The 17,786-nt window shown below is 39.7% G+C and overlaps 2 protein-coding genes across 6 annotated transcripts; both read left to right on the top strand.

Annotated features, from left to right (window-relative positions):
- Positions 1–657: 657 nt before the first annotated feature.
- Positions 658–8,951, top strand: synpo2b (synaptopodin 2b). Of its 4 annotated transcripts, none has more exons than XM_061059171.1 (3): positions 658–1,366; positions 2,214–3,544; positions 7,259–8,951. In XM_061059171.1, the coding sequence occupies exons 1-3, from the start codon at positions 673–675 to the stop codon at positions 7,742–7,744; spliced, it is 2,511 nt and encodes an 836-aa protein (XP_060915154.1). In that variant the 5' UTR covers positions 658–672; the 3' UTR covers positions 7,745–8,951. The 4 variants fall into 4 exon arrangements, with proteins under 4 accessions (XP_060915154.1, XP_060915129.1, XP_060915145.1 ...); XM_061059146.1 differs by having other exon boundaries at positions 2,214–4,318; XM_061059162.1 differs by lacking the exon at positions 7,259–8,951 and adding an exon at positions 4,802–5,693 and having other exon boundaries at positions 2,214–4,318.
- A 1,378-nt stretch (positions 8,952–10,329) lies between these two features.
- myoz2b (myozenin 2b) lies at positions 10,330–15,349 on the top strand. Of its 2 annotated transcripts, XM_061058979.1 has the most exons (6): positions 10,330–10,488; positions 11,564–11,680; positions 12,694–12,860; positions 13,355–13,448; positions 14,106–14,262; positions 14,337–15,349. In XM_061058979.1, exons 2-6 carry the CDS (start codon positions 11,599–11,601, stop codon positions 14,560–14,562), a joined length of 726 nt encoding a protein of 241 aa, XP_060914962.1. In that variant the 5' UTR covers positions 10,330–10,488; positions 11,564–11,598; the 3' UTR covers positions 14,563–15,349. The 2 variants fall into 2 exon arrangements, with proteins under 2 accessions (XP_060914962.1, XP_060914970.1); XM_061058987.1 differs by lacking the exon at positions 11,564–11,680 and having other exon boundaries at positions 10,334–10,488.
- Positions 15,350–17,786: the final 2,437 nt, after the last annotated feature.

The following is a 17,786-nucleotide window of genomic DNA, read 5'->3' as shown; positions in this document are numbered from 1 at the left end:
ACTGAATTTAATGTTAGTTTCAGTCAAAATTAATGTCTGGAGGGAAAAGTATTTTATTTAAACTCTACGTTATAATTTCATCTCTTAAGACACTTTGTATAATTTATTTTGATTCAATAGTTCATTGGCAAAATAATAGAGAAACTAATTTGGCTTCATGTGAGGGAGTAAGAGGCCCAGTATTTCTACTATGCACAGTCATTCAGATTTAGTTCTTAAATGGAAATGCTGACAGCCACTGCAGTGCTGATATTTGTTGCTGTGAAAGATGTGAGACAGGAAAAACTCTGCTGTATAAACAGAAGTTCGGAAAAAAACAGCCACGCTATTGTTTTGCTTATGCTGTTGGATGTGAATGCTGTTTCCCCCCCTGGATATTACATACCATTCCATTTAGAGCGATGGCTGCCCCGATGCAACTGCCAAAAGAAAGATGCACTCCCTATTGGGGATAGGAATAACTTAGACAATTACATGATAGCTAGATATATTACAAAGTGGACGAATGCTGAAATCTTTGGATTAGAAGGAGTGAGAGTCATAATTGCAAGTGTGTAATTGTTCAATTATCCATGCGGAAAATGAAAGGACATTTAAAGCTGAAGTTGTTTGTCTTTGTCTTAACAAAGGTATTACTGATGACACCTAGGACATTGTGAGACAACATTCTAGATGGACCCAGAAGCAGAGGACCCTGACAGCAAAGATAACTTGGTCCCTTGGTCAGGTTCAGATGGTTCCCAGGAACTCTGCGTGTCTGAGACCTTGGCAGAGTCCTACTATGAAGATGATGCCAGTGATGCAGAGTACCAATCAGACCCTCAGTCTTCTCACACCCAAGTGTCTGACGATGAGTCCCCAGAACGCCGTCAGTCAAAAGACTGGGAATCTGCAGGTGAGCCGCAGTACCCATCTGAACTCAGCGGAAGTGAAGAGGATGTCTCATACCAAGAAGAGGATGACGTCTACCTTAGTGAGTCGAGAGAATCCGTTACGGAGTCTCCTCACATCCAAAGCTCACCAACATCACTGTCCCCACATCCACAGCGTCCTGACTCTGAGCTGCAATCTGGCAAGATATCACGGCCACATTCCCACTCATCTTCCTCCTCTATTGGCTGCACTGCTGATATGACCCTGGCCTTGACCCTGACCGCAGAACAGCCCTTGGGAGCCAGTAATAGGCAGGGCTCAGGGACTGGGAACAGAAGGGTTGCATTCTCAGAGGAAGGAGGGTGCAGTGAAGCACCTCCTGCTTCTGTCTTCTTTGGAATTTCAGGCGAGAGTGCTGAGCAGGCAGAGAAGTGGAACTCGGAGTCTGACACAGATCTGTGCAGACCGGACAGGCACAGGGCAAGACACACACGTAAGTATCTTTCTTCTACCCTCACTAGTTATATTTAAGAAGATGTGTGAAGCTTGTAGAGCAAACTGTACAGAATACAGTCAATGTTTTCAAATTGTATACAATGCATAACTTATTTAGAATATTTTTAAATTCAGTGCCAGGCAGGAATTCACTTTTGATTTTAACCTTAAATTAAATGTTCTACTTGTCAGTATTATATGTGTTGTATAAAGCTGGAGACCTCATTTAATCCATCAATAATTTTATGCAAAGCAACATGGGTGTGGGTTATTTTCATTCTTGTAACATGGGGTCTATTTTAGGTGGACTTACAGGGAGAATTCCCATGGCTTTAATAGTCAGAGCAGGATAAGAATAAAATATGACCATATGATGAGGCTGGCAGAAACAAATTTGACAGACACCAGCATGTGTCACCCTGGCCTGTTACCTGATCCCTTTTCCAACGTAAGAAAGACTGCAATGGAAAGTGAGCTGATAGTTTTACTTGCCCCATGGACCCACCAAAGTTAGCTGTAAGTAAATATGATGCTTTTATTAGTGCGCTTGCTTCAACTGGAGCAACTTCAAAATTTTGTATTGGTGCTCTTGTGGTTTAATCTTAAAACTAAGATCAAACAAAACATGACTACTGTGAAAAACACCTCCAAGTGTTTAGCAAATTGTCACATTGTTAATTCAGTTCACTAAGCCAATTTTCTTTTAAAACCATAGCTTCTCAAATTTCCACTGACTGTCTGATAAATCATATAAATAAAAAACTGTATATCTGATTATCTATAGATTTATTAACATCCCTCTTACCTCCTTCCGTTTTTTTTTCTTCTTTCCCTCTTTCACTCAGGGCTCAGTCACAACGAGAGCCAGTCAGAAAGACAAGTAAAGGAGAACAAGTCTAAATGTAAGCGACTGGCTCTGCTGCTAACCAATGCACCCAACCCTCAGAATAAAGGAGCCTTGCTGTTCAAAAAACGTCGCCAGAGAGTTGAGAAGTTTACACTTGTGAGTTACGGGACTGGTGAAAACAAGTTTGACGGTGAAGACCAAAAAGAGGAAGAAACTGAGGAAGTCAGATCCGCTGAGTATAACTTGGAGGCTTCAAGTGGGTCCGATTTGGAAGAGGAGTATTCTGTTTATCACCAGGAACACAATCTAAGTCTGAATTGGGCCAGTCTTCGAGAAATGGAAGCACTGCCAGACACGAAAGGGAAGGGCGTTTTGATGTTTGACCAACGACGAAAACGGATGGATCGAATGGTGTCGGATCATGAAGAGAAAAGTAAAGCATTACATGTAGAAAGATCAACACAACTTGAACCTGCAGAAGCACAGAATATTTATGGTCCAAAGGAAATGTACATGCATCCTGATCAGGCCAGCTACGTGGATGCAAATTTCAAGCAGCATGTAGAATACCAAGAAAATATTCAACAAATGAATAACCAATCCAATGTATCAAGACCCTTGGTGCCAAACAGAACTGCAAAGCCTTTCCTAGGATTTCGAGATGGTACAACTTCTACAGTCATGCCCGGTGGCATGGTTCCAGTGACAAAGAAGCATGAATCAAGATTCAGAGTACCTGTGCCTATTAATACTAACCCACAGGTTTGGTCTCCAACTGGAGACATCATAGCATCAAGAGATGAGCGAATATCTGTGCCAGCGATCAAGACAGGCATCCTACCGGAGTCGAAACGGAAAGCCACTAACAAACAACTAGCAACGCTGCAGCACGAATCAAGTCTTCAGCATTACAGCAAGGGGGAAAGGAAGTCTTATATTGAGCCAGAAGAGGACTTCTTTAGTCTAGGTGCTGAAGCTTGTAACTTCATGCAACCAAAAACAGTAAAACTCAAGAATCCCCCTCCAGTTGCCCCCAAACCTACCATCAACCCAACCTCTCAACCTTGGATGAGAAGGAGTCCTTCTTGTGAGCCTAATATTCCACCAAGAAGTCCCGTTTTACAACCCTCTCAAAGCCCTGCTGGGCCTCATAGTCAGCATTACTTAGAGCAGCAAGATTGGGCTCAGTCACAACAGATGGCCAACAACTGGGCACCGGATCAAACACTTCAAACACCTGCCAGTGCCTGGGGTCCGGTCAACTCCTCTTCTCAGCTTCATCTTCAGCCAACCACAAATAGCTGGAGTCAACGATCGCCTCGATCCCCTGTGAGTATGAACACTCGCAGCCCTACTTACAGCCCACATGAAGCGTCACCCTTGAGGAATAAGTCAGACAGTGCTCCACAATCAGTAGCCTCCTGTCCACCACAAGCAGGATTGTCATATGTCCATGAATCAAAAGCATCACAGGCTTCTCAAAAGAGCCAAGTCAAAGTCGGAGGAATAAATCGGGCTGGTGATGGTCCAACTAAGAAGGGAAAAGGGGCAGAATTGTTTGCCAAAAGACAATCCCGTATGGAGAAGTTTGTTGTTGATTCTGAAACAGTTCAAGTTAACAACACAAGAGCCCGCTCCCCAACCTCCTCTCTCCCCAACTATTGGAGGTATTCTTCCAATGTTCGTGCCCCACCTCCTTTATCTTACAATCCCCTTCTTTCTCCTTTCTATCCTCCTTCAGCAGCCAAGCAACCCCCTTCCACAAGCCCCAAAATCAAGCCTAAGACCAAAGAGAAACCTAAAGCACCCCAAAAGCACCTCAATGCCTTAGATATCATGAAGCATCAGCCTTATCAGTTGGACTCATCACTGTTCAAGTATGATGCAGTCCCAGAGGCCAATAGCCCCAGCCCCGGCCCCGGCCCCGGCCCCAGCCCCGGCACCGGCCCCGGCCCCAGCCCCAGCCCCAAACCTACCCAAGCATCAAAGTTTGAGGCTATCATGAGACGTAAACAGAGAGCTGCCTCTTCTCAGTCTCCACATAAAGGCCCTGAGCTTGCTGTTCAAAGCAAGGCAGAGGTCCCCGCAAAGTCTCCTGTATTGGTAAGTTCCCCAAATTATTCTGCCCGCAGAACCACAAGATCAGCTGAGCCTCTTTCAATTGGCGAGCATGTGGATGAAAAGCACACTGTCACAGCCCATCACATAACCAGCCAGCAAGCACCTACTCCCAGACCTGCAAGCGCATCCTCCCAGCAGTCATCTGTTGGTGACAGCATAGCTGCAGCCTTTTCTCCTGCATCTCTTATTGCTAGAGGCGTACGTCAAATGGCACCTCGGCCAAAGTTCTCTGCTAAGAAGCCAGTGGTGGCATGCACTCAGTGGAAGCCTGTTGCTATGCTCCATTAGATCCTTTACTGTTTAATGTCATGCCGGGGTTAAATTAAAAATGAGACATAGAATTTACATTATATTATTACATCTGGAACTTAGTCACAAATATAACGTCTCATTCTACCGGTGAAAATGATTGAAATATTGATGTTGCACTGTCTCAATGTAGGCTTAATCCCAAATCTTTTACAGTATGCAGATGTCAGGACATGCACGAAAAGAAGATTGGAAGCAAGCCTACCAATGCAAGTTTTAAATTGTAAAATAATTGAATATAAAAAAAATTAGGCAAATAGCTCATCATATAATATCATTTTCCTTAAACTTGGTGGTGTATGTGTGTTTTAAAGAAAATGTGAGATTAAATGATTTAGAGTGATTCTCAGGAAGTGCTTTTACATGTGCAATAATGTGTGAAGAGGGGCCTTGTCTAACAAAGGTCTCAGGTGTGAGATGTTTTTCTTTCTTCAGTTGTTTTTCTTTTGTTAGAAATACAATGCATGGCATGCATTTGTATCTTTTTGTAGTCACAATTGACACTAAAAAAAAAAAAAAAAAAAAACCCACACACAACAGAACCTTTTATTGATTTATTACGTCATTTAAATTTAAACTCAAAATATACTGGGATAACAATAACTCACTTTTGCAATCACATATACTGAAATGATTGAATCATTAAGTATGTCTGAAGATAAACTGTCTATGCACTTCTTCTTTTTTTGGATGCATACAATTTGCAATTCCTTCTGTCTCATTCCAAACTTTTATGGCATCACAACAGATAAAAGATTCAAATATGTTGTGATCATTAGTCCTGATTACTTTACGTGTCTTTTATATATTCTGCAATTGTCAGTTACGGCCAGTTATTGAACTATCAGTGAAGTCATCAGACGTTGTGTATCCTCATCCTTGATGTAAAACATGAACAAGTTGTCATAGAGATGTTTAACAGTTCTGCTATTACAGAAGAAACTAAATTAATATAGGAAATGATTGTCTTGTTTGTCTCTGTCTTTGAAACATATCACTGTTCATTGCACTTCTTCACAATCATGCTATTAAAGTTTCTCTTTCCTTCTGTTTGTGTTCTTTTTTATCTGTGTCACAAGCTTCTACTTTGTTTTCCTGCACTACAGTTATATCACTTTTTGTGATCACCTACATTTCCTCCTTTATCTTTTTCACTACCTCACACTTTTACAAAGAATTCAATTTAACTGTTCTTTCAGCAAAATCATTTCTTCAAGATTCAATACTTTATTGGACGTGACGTTTTCCTGATATAAAAGTCATATGGCTCTTTGCTGAAGGTCATCAGTGTCACTCACAACCTTGTCCACACTGATGTGTCCTGTTTCTGTTCACGTAATTTGTTTTATCAGTATTTACTCAGTGCATCTTTAAATTGAAATGTGAAAAGTTTGGAACTATGATCTTGGCTCTCAGTTCTCTTAATAAAGGACGATAATGACTCTCTGTTCAAAAGGGGAAATCCATCTAAAAGATTCATTTTTTCACAGTATTTCAGCAAAAAGAGTATCAACTGTATTTGTAGAATTAGCTTTTCTTTACTTCATTAAAAGACAGGCCTTATATTGCACAAGTTGGAAGCATATTTAATAGTTCCTAATATGCATGACTTACTCACTGTGTCAAAAACCTATATTAGCCCTGACAACAACATAACAGAGTTAGAGAAGCTACGTGTAAAAGAAAAGACCATCAAACACTTCTCACTTGAAGAAGTTGAAAGCTAGCATTGACAGACATTTTGTTTATTAATAAATAAAAACCAATTTGTCAAGAAATTTAAACTGATTTGTGATTGAAAAAATAATGTCATATTAAATTATTATTAAATAATCAATGAAATTACATATGTCATAAATGTTTGTATGTTTGCAAAGCCCAAGACTGATTATAGTTTTTCATGCTCTACACCAAGAACAGCTTCTTTAGAGTAATAATAAAATAACCATTTAAGAAAAAATCTAATAAATAATAAGTTATTCATTTTCTTACAGCCACATTTCTTAGTAGTTTTAGAAGTGAAAGCTCCCCCTGGGATTAAAAAAGTATTTCTGATTCTGAACGCTTTTGAAATATTTAATTATAAAAGTGGATTACCCCTTTAAACAGATGGTACAAAAGTCTTTTAAAGATATAGTTCCAAACAATGTTGAATGATTTATATATGTTCCTTTTTTGTTGTCACATAGCCACTATACTTATTTAAGTTACTTGAACCAACAGCAGGTAAGTTCTTAAGTGTTATTTTCAATAATGTATCAAATGATGGTTTAAGTATTAAAAACTAGATCTAACCTTTATATTTTGAACATGAGAAGGTTTAGGGCTTCACTGATATGAAGTAAATATAAAGGTTGTTTTCTAACTTTTATATTTTCTCCACATCACTCAAATCTTTTCTAGGTTTTATAAGAAAACTCAACTCTCTAGTTGACCTACAAATCTGAAAAAAGTTATTTCAGTAATAAAATTAAAACCATTCTTATTTACTATTTACTCAGACTTGATAAGTAAGTTCAGTGTGATGTTTGTTGTCTTGGGTTCCAGATGGTGGCAGCAAAGTCTGCAGCTAAGTCATCAACACCAGTCAACCAATATGTGCTTCTCTTTCAGGGATTTGGTCGAAGCCACTCTCTGAGCCTGCCCAGGCAAATGAATTTGTTGCAGCCTCCCAGATTTCTGTCGCCTGGGAACACATCTGGAGTCCAATCTTCATATTTACCTACACAGAAGCAAACATCCTTTCAGGAAATAGTCTGCAAGCCGCTGTCACCGTGGGAGGCAGCATCCAGAAGCCCCTTGGGCTCAGTGGATGAGGCCTTTCTGTTTCAGAGCCTGCCGTCATTGGTTGCCTCTAATGTCAAAGCTGCAGGGCAGCGTAGTTCTCTGCCAGAGCCTCCAGATGAATGGAAGCGCAGGGTGTCTCTTGATCCTGCAGCTGTCAGTAGGGGTCATTATCATGCAGCCCCAGCTTTTCAGGCACCGTCCATGAGCAGGACATTTTCACCTGAGAAACCAGCCTTCTATGGGCCTCCCTTCAGACCTGCTCAGCCTCTGAGGCCTACCAGCAGGGCCAGTATTGGATACATGGGGCAATGATAGAACTGCCCTACCTACCTAGCGCAGTACAGTACCACCAATCTCCATAGTGTCTGACCACTACCACTAACATGAGGTACATCAGATAAAAACAAATACAGTTGTATCAGCAATAATGCAATCTGATGTGGAGGATCATGCAAAGTAAACTGAACAAAAGAGACACATAAAGGTTGTGGAAATGTGTGTGAGCAGAGTTATCTTATTGGTCTGAGATGATGACATATTAAGACAATTTAACATGTTTGTTTTGAATTGTTTTTGTTGTTGATGGGAGTGATAGGTCTCATTGGTCACTAAGTTCAAAAGGCTGAACAACTTATCATAGCTTTTTTGTGCAGTGTTGCAGTTGAGATGTTACCCTGCTAAGTATAGTCTTTGCTAATAGAAGAATATTTAAGTTATATTTTACAATTTGACAGTGTGACTTGACAGTTTTTGTCCCTCTGGAAAAGTTAAACATGTTAAGAAAGTGTTACAAGGGCTAAAATGTAAGTGTCAAGAAGTGTTTGGCAGATTGATTTTTTTATTTAAAGTGGAGTGGTGCAATGCTGGTTATTTTGATATAGTTTGTTTTAAGTATTTGTTGAGAAAAAGGCACTTTAAGAAAAGCTTGAGTGTGGCTTTTCAGCATGAATCTTTTCTGTAGCTTTAACTTTTTTGTCACTTTTTCAGTCTTGAAGTTAAAACTCTCACTTCTCAATATTTCATTCAGTAAGCATAACTGATACTTATTTTGCTCTTACTAATATTGCAGAGGTGATATCATGTGTAGTCAAAGAATGAACATTTCTGTTAATGTGTTCACGTTCGACAAATCACATTTTTCCATCAGCTGAAAGGAAGCTGAACATTACCTCTAAGGAAAAATGTAAAATGGCAACCATCACAATTTGGTCTCTAGACCTACTTGTCGGAATGAAATAGATATGATATGTGATGTGATTTGAGCGTAATTATCAAGTCAAGGGGAATAAATGTTGCATGCATTCATTTATCAGTATCCAAACTTTGATTTCATGCACTGTGTGGTTTTCAAGTGTAAACAGAACCAACGTTTCTGTGTCAATGTTCCAAAATGACAAATGTCGCTATGTTTGTTGCCTCAGGCTACTTTTTCCCACGTTTTTCATTTGTAATATGTTTTTTTCCACTTTTAAAACCCTAGCTGACAAAGTAAAATGCATTAAAAAACCTTTTAAAAAAAGTATTCAAATTGTTGTTTTTTTGCTCCCACTTAAGAGTTTTAGTTCAATGCAAAATTTTAATGTCCACAACATATTTATTTTGGGGCTTTTTATTTCATATTTTACAGACAGGACAGTGGATAGTCAGAAATCAGGGACAGAGAAAGAGGGAGGAGCCACAGGTCGGATTTGAACCCGGGCTGCCCGCTTGGAGGACTATAGCCTCCTTACATAGTGCACGTGTGCTAACCACTAAGCTACTGGCGCCCAGTGCTATGTCTACAATTTTTTAAGGTAATAATCCAAAGATTTCTTAATTTTATTTTTTTAATTAATCAAATCTGTTCATTCTCTTAAACAAGGCTACTCAATGCTGATTTAGCCTTTGGCTTCCTTTCAAAAGAGTTTGCATTTATAGTTTTACAAACTGGATATCAGTGGAAACGTATACCTTGGCAGGACACAGTGACAAGTTTTTCATTTCCCTGCAGTGGTTCATTTCTTCAGAGAGGATGATCAGAGTTAAAGCAGCAGAAACGTATTATTTGTCTAAAAAACCGCTGTAGTGTTTTCACCTCTGCATGCATCGCGAGTTACAACGGTCGAGGTCCAAAAACAACATAAATGAAGATCTTCTCGTTTGTTTCTTTAAGATGACGTCAGACACCTCTCTCTCATGTTTCAACAGTTTATTTTATTACAAGAGATTAAATGTTCAGTATGTATAACGACACCTTTGGCTGCCAGGGTAATGACCTTGATGCTGCTGTATTAAAACCTTTTTGGCTGCCCACCATCTCAGCAATGAGACCACACTGTCCTTTAACCCCGCCCCCTCACAGATTTGTGTACATATAGTTTATAAAAACATATTTTGTTGGCCTTTGACTTCACATTAGATAAAACAGTGAAGAGAGTCAAGAAAAGAGAGAAAGATATAGCAGGGATGATATGCACAGGAGTCGAACCCGGGGCCCATGCCACGAGGATTGAGCCTTATCTTTAGGGAAAGACTCTCTAACCTCAAAGCAAAACCAGCACCCCAATCTGTATATCATTATCCAAAGTCTTTAATGACACTTAATAACAATAACACAACTGTGTTTGAAGAGACGAGTACACGAGGAGCAGCTGTGCCGAAGCGTTAACCTCCTCCCTAACTTAAAGCCTCCGAGGTTACGTCAACTCGCAGAGACATGCCGTCACGAGGAAGGAAACATGTCTCTGGAGGGGAGTCCTTGCCTCAAAGAACATCACAAATATCATGTGTGTGTTGTCCATCCTCTCCCCTCTCTCTCTCTCTCTCTCTCTCTCTCTCTCTATTCTGGCCCCATGGTGTTAGAGAGTGGTTTTGAGTGTTTGACAGGTTAAATTTAGCCTATTGATGTAAGCTGCATTCCATTCACAACAGACACAGAGACACACTCACAGTTTGCTTTAGTGTCCGCGAGTGTGAAGATCAGGGAAGATCAAACTACCTTCTGTAGGTTGACCCCTGAGCCTCCGTGTGTCTTGTTCTTCAAGGATACAGGTCGCACACCAGGGAAACCATCACAGGTACGGACGAGCATCAACAAGGGGGAATGTCGTTTATTTAAATGATATTGAAGATACATGATAAGGTTTGAGATGGTCGCTGTACTGGGCTCAAATAAAACGGTTTCGAAGTAACATCGATTAATTATTGTGTTCCCACAGAATGATATTGTTTTGCTCACTGTTTGGTTTGAATGTAAAACAAGTTCAATATGGTTCAATTAGAAAACATGACTTTTAAATGTATCAAAAGTGAGTTATTGAAAACGTAAGATTTTTTTAACAAGTATATCTATAGCTATACTATCCAGCATCATGGTCAGCATTTGACAATAAAGAAAAAACTAAGCGTATGTGATTGCAGCAGCTACTGCTAATGCCAGACAGTTATTTTGGACACTTTCTTTGTATACAGCTGGACAGCTTTGCACAAAGGTTGTCTGGTAGCTTTGCATATATAAACGTTAAACACAATGTTCCCTCGTAACTTGAACAAAGGCGATTTGCTGTGTGACAGCATTGAGCAGAGATTCCACTTACATTTACTCACATACTAAGAAATAGATCCAGTGACGAGGGCAGATTTAAGAATTACGTGTGTGGAACTGATGTCGCTACAATGGGGCTTTGGGATTATGTAATATATTGTAATCTGACGATTGTAACCTCCGCAGAGATTACAGTAACATGGCAAACACTGATATGGCAGATTTATTTAAGAGGCTAGCTTTAAATGCTGGCAGGAATTGGGAGATACTGCACATTTCATGGACTCAAACATGTGTTTATTTAATACTAATATTTGATGTAACAGAAAAGAATGGTGCTATACGTTTATATTAGAAAGTCACTCTGTGTGTCCTGAGTTTCATTCTCGAAATGTTGCTTTTTAATATTGTCTGTGTGTTGTATTTGGAACATTACAGACTCAGGATCATTTCTGTGAGAACTTATCAAAGATGATGCTAGACATGTACACTAAAAAGAAAACCTTTGGGCGAGCACTGTTCTACGGGGTCACAGCATTATGACTAAGACTCCTTTCTCATGACTTGGGCAGAAAAAACTACATCCTGTGTCCTGTATGTGTTTTCAGTACTCCTGACTTCTGCCAACATTGCCAAAGCCACAATGTCACAATTCTGTACAATGCCAACTGGAGAGAGGAAGAAGCATGCAGCAGCTATTTGCCGAGAGGTCCATGGTACCAATGGTATGCTTTTAGATTCGGGGCTCACTGCTGCAAGACAATATCCATTCTGATCTGGGTTCAAAATGTCAGGGCTTTTCTCCAGCTCCTCCATATAAAAAAGGCTAATGGGATGATTTAGTACCTATGGTGGCCGATCCTTTGTCGTTGTCCTTTTCAAAAGTCTATTTCTGGAGAGGGGAGGGAAGTTGTGAGGGCCAACTGTGTAGCTGTTTGTTATGTGATGGTCCGTGACAGCTGGGGTACATACCGTCTGTAGTGGTGGATGAGGAAGCATCCCGTGCATCCAAAAACTCATTCAAGTACTATGATAACTCATTTTAAACGATGGGGCTTAGAAAATGTGAAATAAGTGATTCCTTTTATGTGTTTTATTCACCCTCCCTTTAAAGCTTGTCGGCAGAGGATTATATCTGGGGACATTTCTGTGTGTATTTATGATCCATCTCTATGAAGCTCTAAAACCAGGGCTGGATAAACCCACTGGAGGGGGGTGGGGGGTGGGGTGTCAAAAACGAACTGTTGCTATTATTCCCCCCGACCCTGAATTAGACTGTGATAACTTTATTCCACAAAGTTTATTTTTGACAAAATAAATGTAACATCACCTGTTCCATTACACGTGTCTGCGGGTGAGGAGGTTACTTAGTGTTTCATATTTAAGACATTTTGACTTTGGCATCCCACAACATTTTCTTTAGAAACCTTGGAACTGTATTAAATGCTGGAAAAACAGGACTTTTGGTTTTAGATCCTTCATATGATGACCTAAGGTTTGGTGTTAAAATGCTTCATGAGGGTTTTCCACTGTTCCCACATCAGTGTCAAATTATCCTTTTGTTTTTTAAATCCTTTTTAGTAAATGTATCTCAACTAAATGGCACATTTAGGCCAGCATGACATGTTTCAGTTCGACTTTAAATACCATTATTTCACCATATTGTGGCTTACAACAATTAAAACCCTTTTTTATATCTGCAATTTTCTTTTCTTTTCTCAAATTCCTTGTCTGACAGGGGACGTCATGGATCTGGGAAAGAAGCACAGCACTCCTAAAGACATAATGTTGGAGGAGTTATCATTGTTATCCAACAGAGGGTCCCGGCTTTTCAAAATGCGCCAGAGGAGATCTGAAAAATATACATTTGAAAGTATCCAGAACGAGGCAAACGCACAGCTAAATGTAAGAAGACCTAAATGTGTAGTTTAATCACTCTGTGTATTTCACCAACTGAAAGGTGGACGTCTTAATTTGATCTACTCGCACACTATTGAGTGTAACAATCATGAGTTCTGGCTTTAGTGCGTACTGCACAACAGCTCAAAAATGTGCGTGTTGCTCATCAAGCATATTTATCAGACACAAGCTTTTAAAAATAAATGGGCCACAACACATGCATGATAGCAAAGACATGTGCTGCGTGCAGCCAAATCTGCCAGGAGGCTGCTCGTGCACTTGGTGAAGAGCTGTCCTCTTGTTTATCAGTGCCTGATGATGTGTGTCTGTGTGTTTGTGTGTGTGCAATGTCGTTACCAGTGTTTGTGTGTGTATCTATCTGACTGTAAGAAATGCAACAGCAGAAACAAAGAAGATGAGCCAACTTTGTGCGTTGCAACTCAATTGACAACCTGACTCAATTTATGAACCGTACCTTGTTTTTTTTTTTTTTTTTTCAGAATGACATTTCAGCTGAGAACGCTCACACTGTGGAAATCACAGTGGACGGTCCAGCTGATGAAAATACCGCAAATCCAGATATCACGGCTTCAGGTAACCACTGCGTTCGGTCTGTGAGGCTGTTCATTGGTCTGCTGAGGAATATTTTCAACATTAGTCCTGATTTCCACATAATAAAAAATGGTTATAGAAAATACATTTGACCACTCTATATCGTTCTGCCACGGTCAAATTAAGCTGTTATGTACTGTGTGGTTACATAACGCTGCCATAATAATGACAACTGGTATCATAGAGTCCCAACAGCTGGTGTTCTCTTGTAGCAACTTAGTTAGACAGAAGCCATTTTGTTGCAATGATTATTTATAAAACCTGGGAAGCTATAAATGTTTTTTTTTTTTATATCTTATTATACCTGAGTAGGCGACAGAGTCCTGTGCTTATTCTAAAATGCTCCAGTAGGGTATCATCGCATGTGGACACATTATATGATGAGTGCACACTACAACTATGTGCTATTTTAAGACCTCAGATCCCAATGATGGACATCTCAGTCTGCCTGTGAGTGTTCTCTAAGCACAGTCTCTATTCATAATCCTTTCCACTCTAAAGCCTACAACAAAAAAAAAAGGCTCAACATTATCCTGTAGGAGCAAACCAAACTGTCCGTTCCTTCTGTTGCTCTATATGAGCTAATAGTGAAAAAATGTATGTTTCTATTGTGTGACTCGTCTTTTTGCTCTTTGACAGACAACACTGCAGACAACGCCTCAGCTATGCCTAAGTCCTATCACTCCCCGTGGGAGCAGGCTATCCTAAGCGACCCTGACCTTGCTGAAACTATCAAACTGGCAATGCCAGCACTAGACCCACGAGCAGAACTGCCTGAGTACAAATGCTTTAACAGGTGAGAAATCTACATTTAAGTCAATAAGAAAAGAGCATAACAAAGAGTATCGTTCACTCCTGATGTCATTTCAGGGTGGCCACTCCTTACGGTGGCTTCGACAAAGCTCCCAGAGGAATCACATTCAAGCTCCCTGAGGTGGACTTGAACCCGCCCAGTTACCCCGAGCTGCAGGAGCCAGGGGTCAAGCGTCCTACCTTCAACAGGACAGCCATGGGATGGATATCTGAGGGCACCCATCTGATCCTCCCCACCATTACCCTGGAGCCCATTCAAGTCCCAGAGTCTGATGACCTGTAGATGGTCTTACTGTATGAAACCTGGCAACATGCTGTCAGCTGTAGTATGTTATCCCCCTTTATAATAACAACACAAACAAGGCAATACATAACACAGTCATGTTTCTTACCAGTAGAATCTCTTTAATGCATTTGTTGACTAGTGTACCTGTACATCTGTACATTAGAATAAACTGTATCATGAAGATCATGTAAATAGGGAAAGAAAAGATCTAAGCCTCAGAGTGTCCACTGAAAGTGAAAGCAAACCTGTACATTGTATTAATGTTTAAATGAATTGATGAATATGTAATGTAAATAAAGAATAAAACTGATTAATGGATGGCTCAAAACTTGAAGATACAGGAAGTTATATATTAAGTAATTATTGGTATATTATACATTATTCTGAGGATGACAAAAAAAATGAAGATCTTAAATGGAAAATAACTTCATGTTAAAGCAAATAACGCTAAAGATGCAAAACTAATAATAATAAAATAAAGAAATGAATAGAAAAGTCAGCACTTAAAATATCTAAAAATATTCAAATATTTAGAAATATGAGTAAATACAATGACAGTGAGGGCTCTGTAGCTTTACAATAGATTTTATTTGGCTGATGAAGACTGAGAAATATGTTTGCATTGCAACTGGGAAGTATCTAATCATCCAAAGGTCACAAAAAATCTAGGAAAGACTGGAAAAAGCATGTCCAGATGAAAAAAATGTGCATTTGCTCTTTATGCTTAACAAACGAACTTAAAACTCAACTGACCAATCAATAAATATGACTACATGATTGAGAATGATGCTTATTATCTGTGAGTGATACTGAGCTCAGTGTTTCTGAAGAGGGAAACATTGAAGTTCTGAGATTTATTTCCTGCACTGTATTTGATGCATTTCGATTCTAAGACAGTCTAATAACATCGCCTTCTAACACACACGTGTAGATTATGTGTTTTGTATTTTTAGTTCTTCGCCTAATGCACATGATTTATCTCTACTGAATGCCAGTGCACATTCAGAAGCATGATGCACGACTCTCAGACAACTGGAAGACAGGGAGGTGGCGCTATAGGAGAGAAACTTGTGGTAAGATGAAATTTAAGGCTGCATGGTGGGAACTCATGAGTTTATAAATGGTATCATTTCTCCCAGACCTCGGTTATTTAAAAAATGTGCATCTTGGTCACAAGTCATGACAGCATGTTATGTGAGCAATCCATTAAGTGAAAAGCTATTTCTGTTTCTTGACCCACATCCGCTGCTTGGAAGATGAACTATTAGAAACATCATTTGAAGAAAATAAACATTGGTTGAAAGGGTTGCCCACTTATTTTAATTATAAATTATAATTGGTGACACAGTAAAGCAGATGTTTCAATGTCATGGTTGGGAAGCACAAAATCGTATTGGATTTCGGTTTTTGAACCTTGAGAATCATAAACCAAAACTACTATATGAACGGATTTGAGTTTGTAAGAAGTAGAGATTTAAAGTAGCTGCTGGGAGTCTAAGTAAATATTTCAGGAAGTTTGAACTATACACACTGGAGTCTGAAAAACAGAAAGAACAAAACAGAGAAAAAAAATAATATCCAAAAATAACCTAAGGAACAGTTGAGTTCTCATCTCAACAAAAGTTAGTTGTGCAACATTCAGAGAGAGAAATGCAAGACTTTTTTTCTTTTCAGGCTATTTTTTTTTAAATAAAAAAATAATACTTCAAATGCTTCATATGTCTCCAGAGAGGTTTTCGGCTATTCAGGCGCCAAGACAGGATCAGACACAGGCTATACAGACTTACACTGTATTTATACACACATGTCCATCAATAGATAGCACATGGACCATGGCTGATGAAAGATTGAGTATATCAGTTGTAGGGAACAATTCATGCAGTCACATTTACTGGGTATCATTGAAAATGTTTTTGTTTTTTTTCAGTTGTTGTGCGATGGTGTCGGTTAATATTATCAAACAGATTTCATTCTTGGACTCAAATCCAGGGAGAACGACTTCACAGTGTAACAACTCATAAGGAGTGAATTACACTGTTTTTCACAGCCTGGCACACACACAGACACACATACACACACACACACACACACTAAAAAATATATAATGAAGTGAGAACAGTAGCAGCTGATGAACACTTGCTAAATATTGTGTTAGGTTTGCTGCATCATAAATACATGTGATCCTGTATTTGATAAATGAATGTGAAAATGTACTTCCGTTTTTTTGGTGGATTTAGGCATTTTCTTTGTTGAAGCTATGTAACAAACACACTATTTTTTTTATTTTTTTGGGACTGAATTCCCTCAAGCCTATTTTTAGAGGAACACCAATAACTGAGTGACATTTTTGCTGACTCTGAGGCTTGTGGGCACCAAAGCATCAGCCCATTTTAGTTGTCCTGTTATCACTTAAAAACCTGCTCTGCTCTGCAGGCTTTCCCCTTCCAGGCCCTCCATCTGCCCCATTTTTGTGTGATCCCATGTCCGGTTTACTGCAGCATGCGAGTCACATGGACACAAATGACTGATTTGTTATATTTGTAATGCTATTTGATTTAAAAAAAAAAAAAGTAAGTAAAATAAATTGTTGCGAGGATGAAGGCAGGACAACTCCTTGTTCAGGTAATTGTGACATATTTACACATTTGGTATTTTACTTTATTCAAAATAGCCTAAAAACAGTATTTTGTTGTGTAGTCTGACATTTAAGTGGGAGCACACACACACACACAAAAAGGAAAAAAAAAAAGCAGGGTTTAGTCCCCTCAGTGCTGCATGATTATGAAACCAGTGCAGTCATGTGACGTCTTCTCTCATCATCATAACAAGTTGGAAGTCTGACCTTCCGCCAGCACACAGTTTGCCATGCAGGGACTGAAGATTGCTATACAGCAGCAGTGCACTTGAGGCTACACTAGGGGCGGAGTTTGACCTCTCAAGTCTCACAACATCACTAATCCGACTCGGACATTCTGGCACAGGCCATCCCTGGCCCCGATCGTACGGAAAGGGGACGGATTTTCACCAAATTATCACTGTCCAAGACCGGCTGTGTAGCAGCAAACACAGTCTCGTGTCGCCGCCTGTGTGCGTGTCGGAGGGATTGTAGGAGCGCAGCGCTATGGCACACAGTGCGATGTATGCGTCTGGACATATCTGCAGTCCTTTGTAGCCGGTTTTTGTTCGCAGGATTCGGAGAGGAGTGTTGGGATTTAGCGCGG

Source organism: Labrus mixtus, chromosome 2 (genome assembly GCF_963584025.1).
Source record: "Labrus mixtus chromosome 2, fLabMix1.1, whole genome shotgun sequence".
Taxonomy (NCBI): Eukaryota; Metazoa; Chordata; class Actinopteri; order Labriformes; family Labridae; genus Labrus; species Labrus mixtus.
The sequence above is the reverse complement of the archived record's forward strand: the minus strand, read 5'-3'. Positions and strand labels throughout refer to the sequence as shown.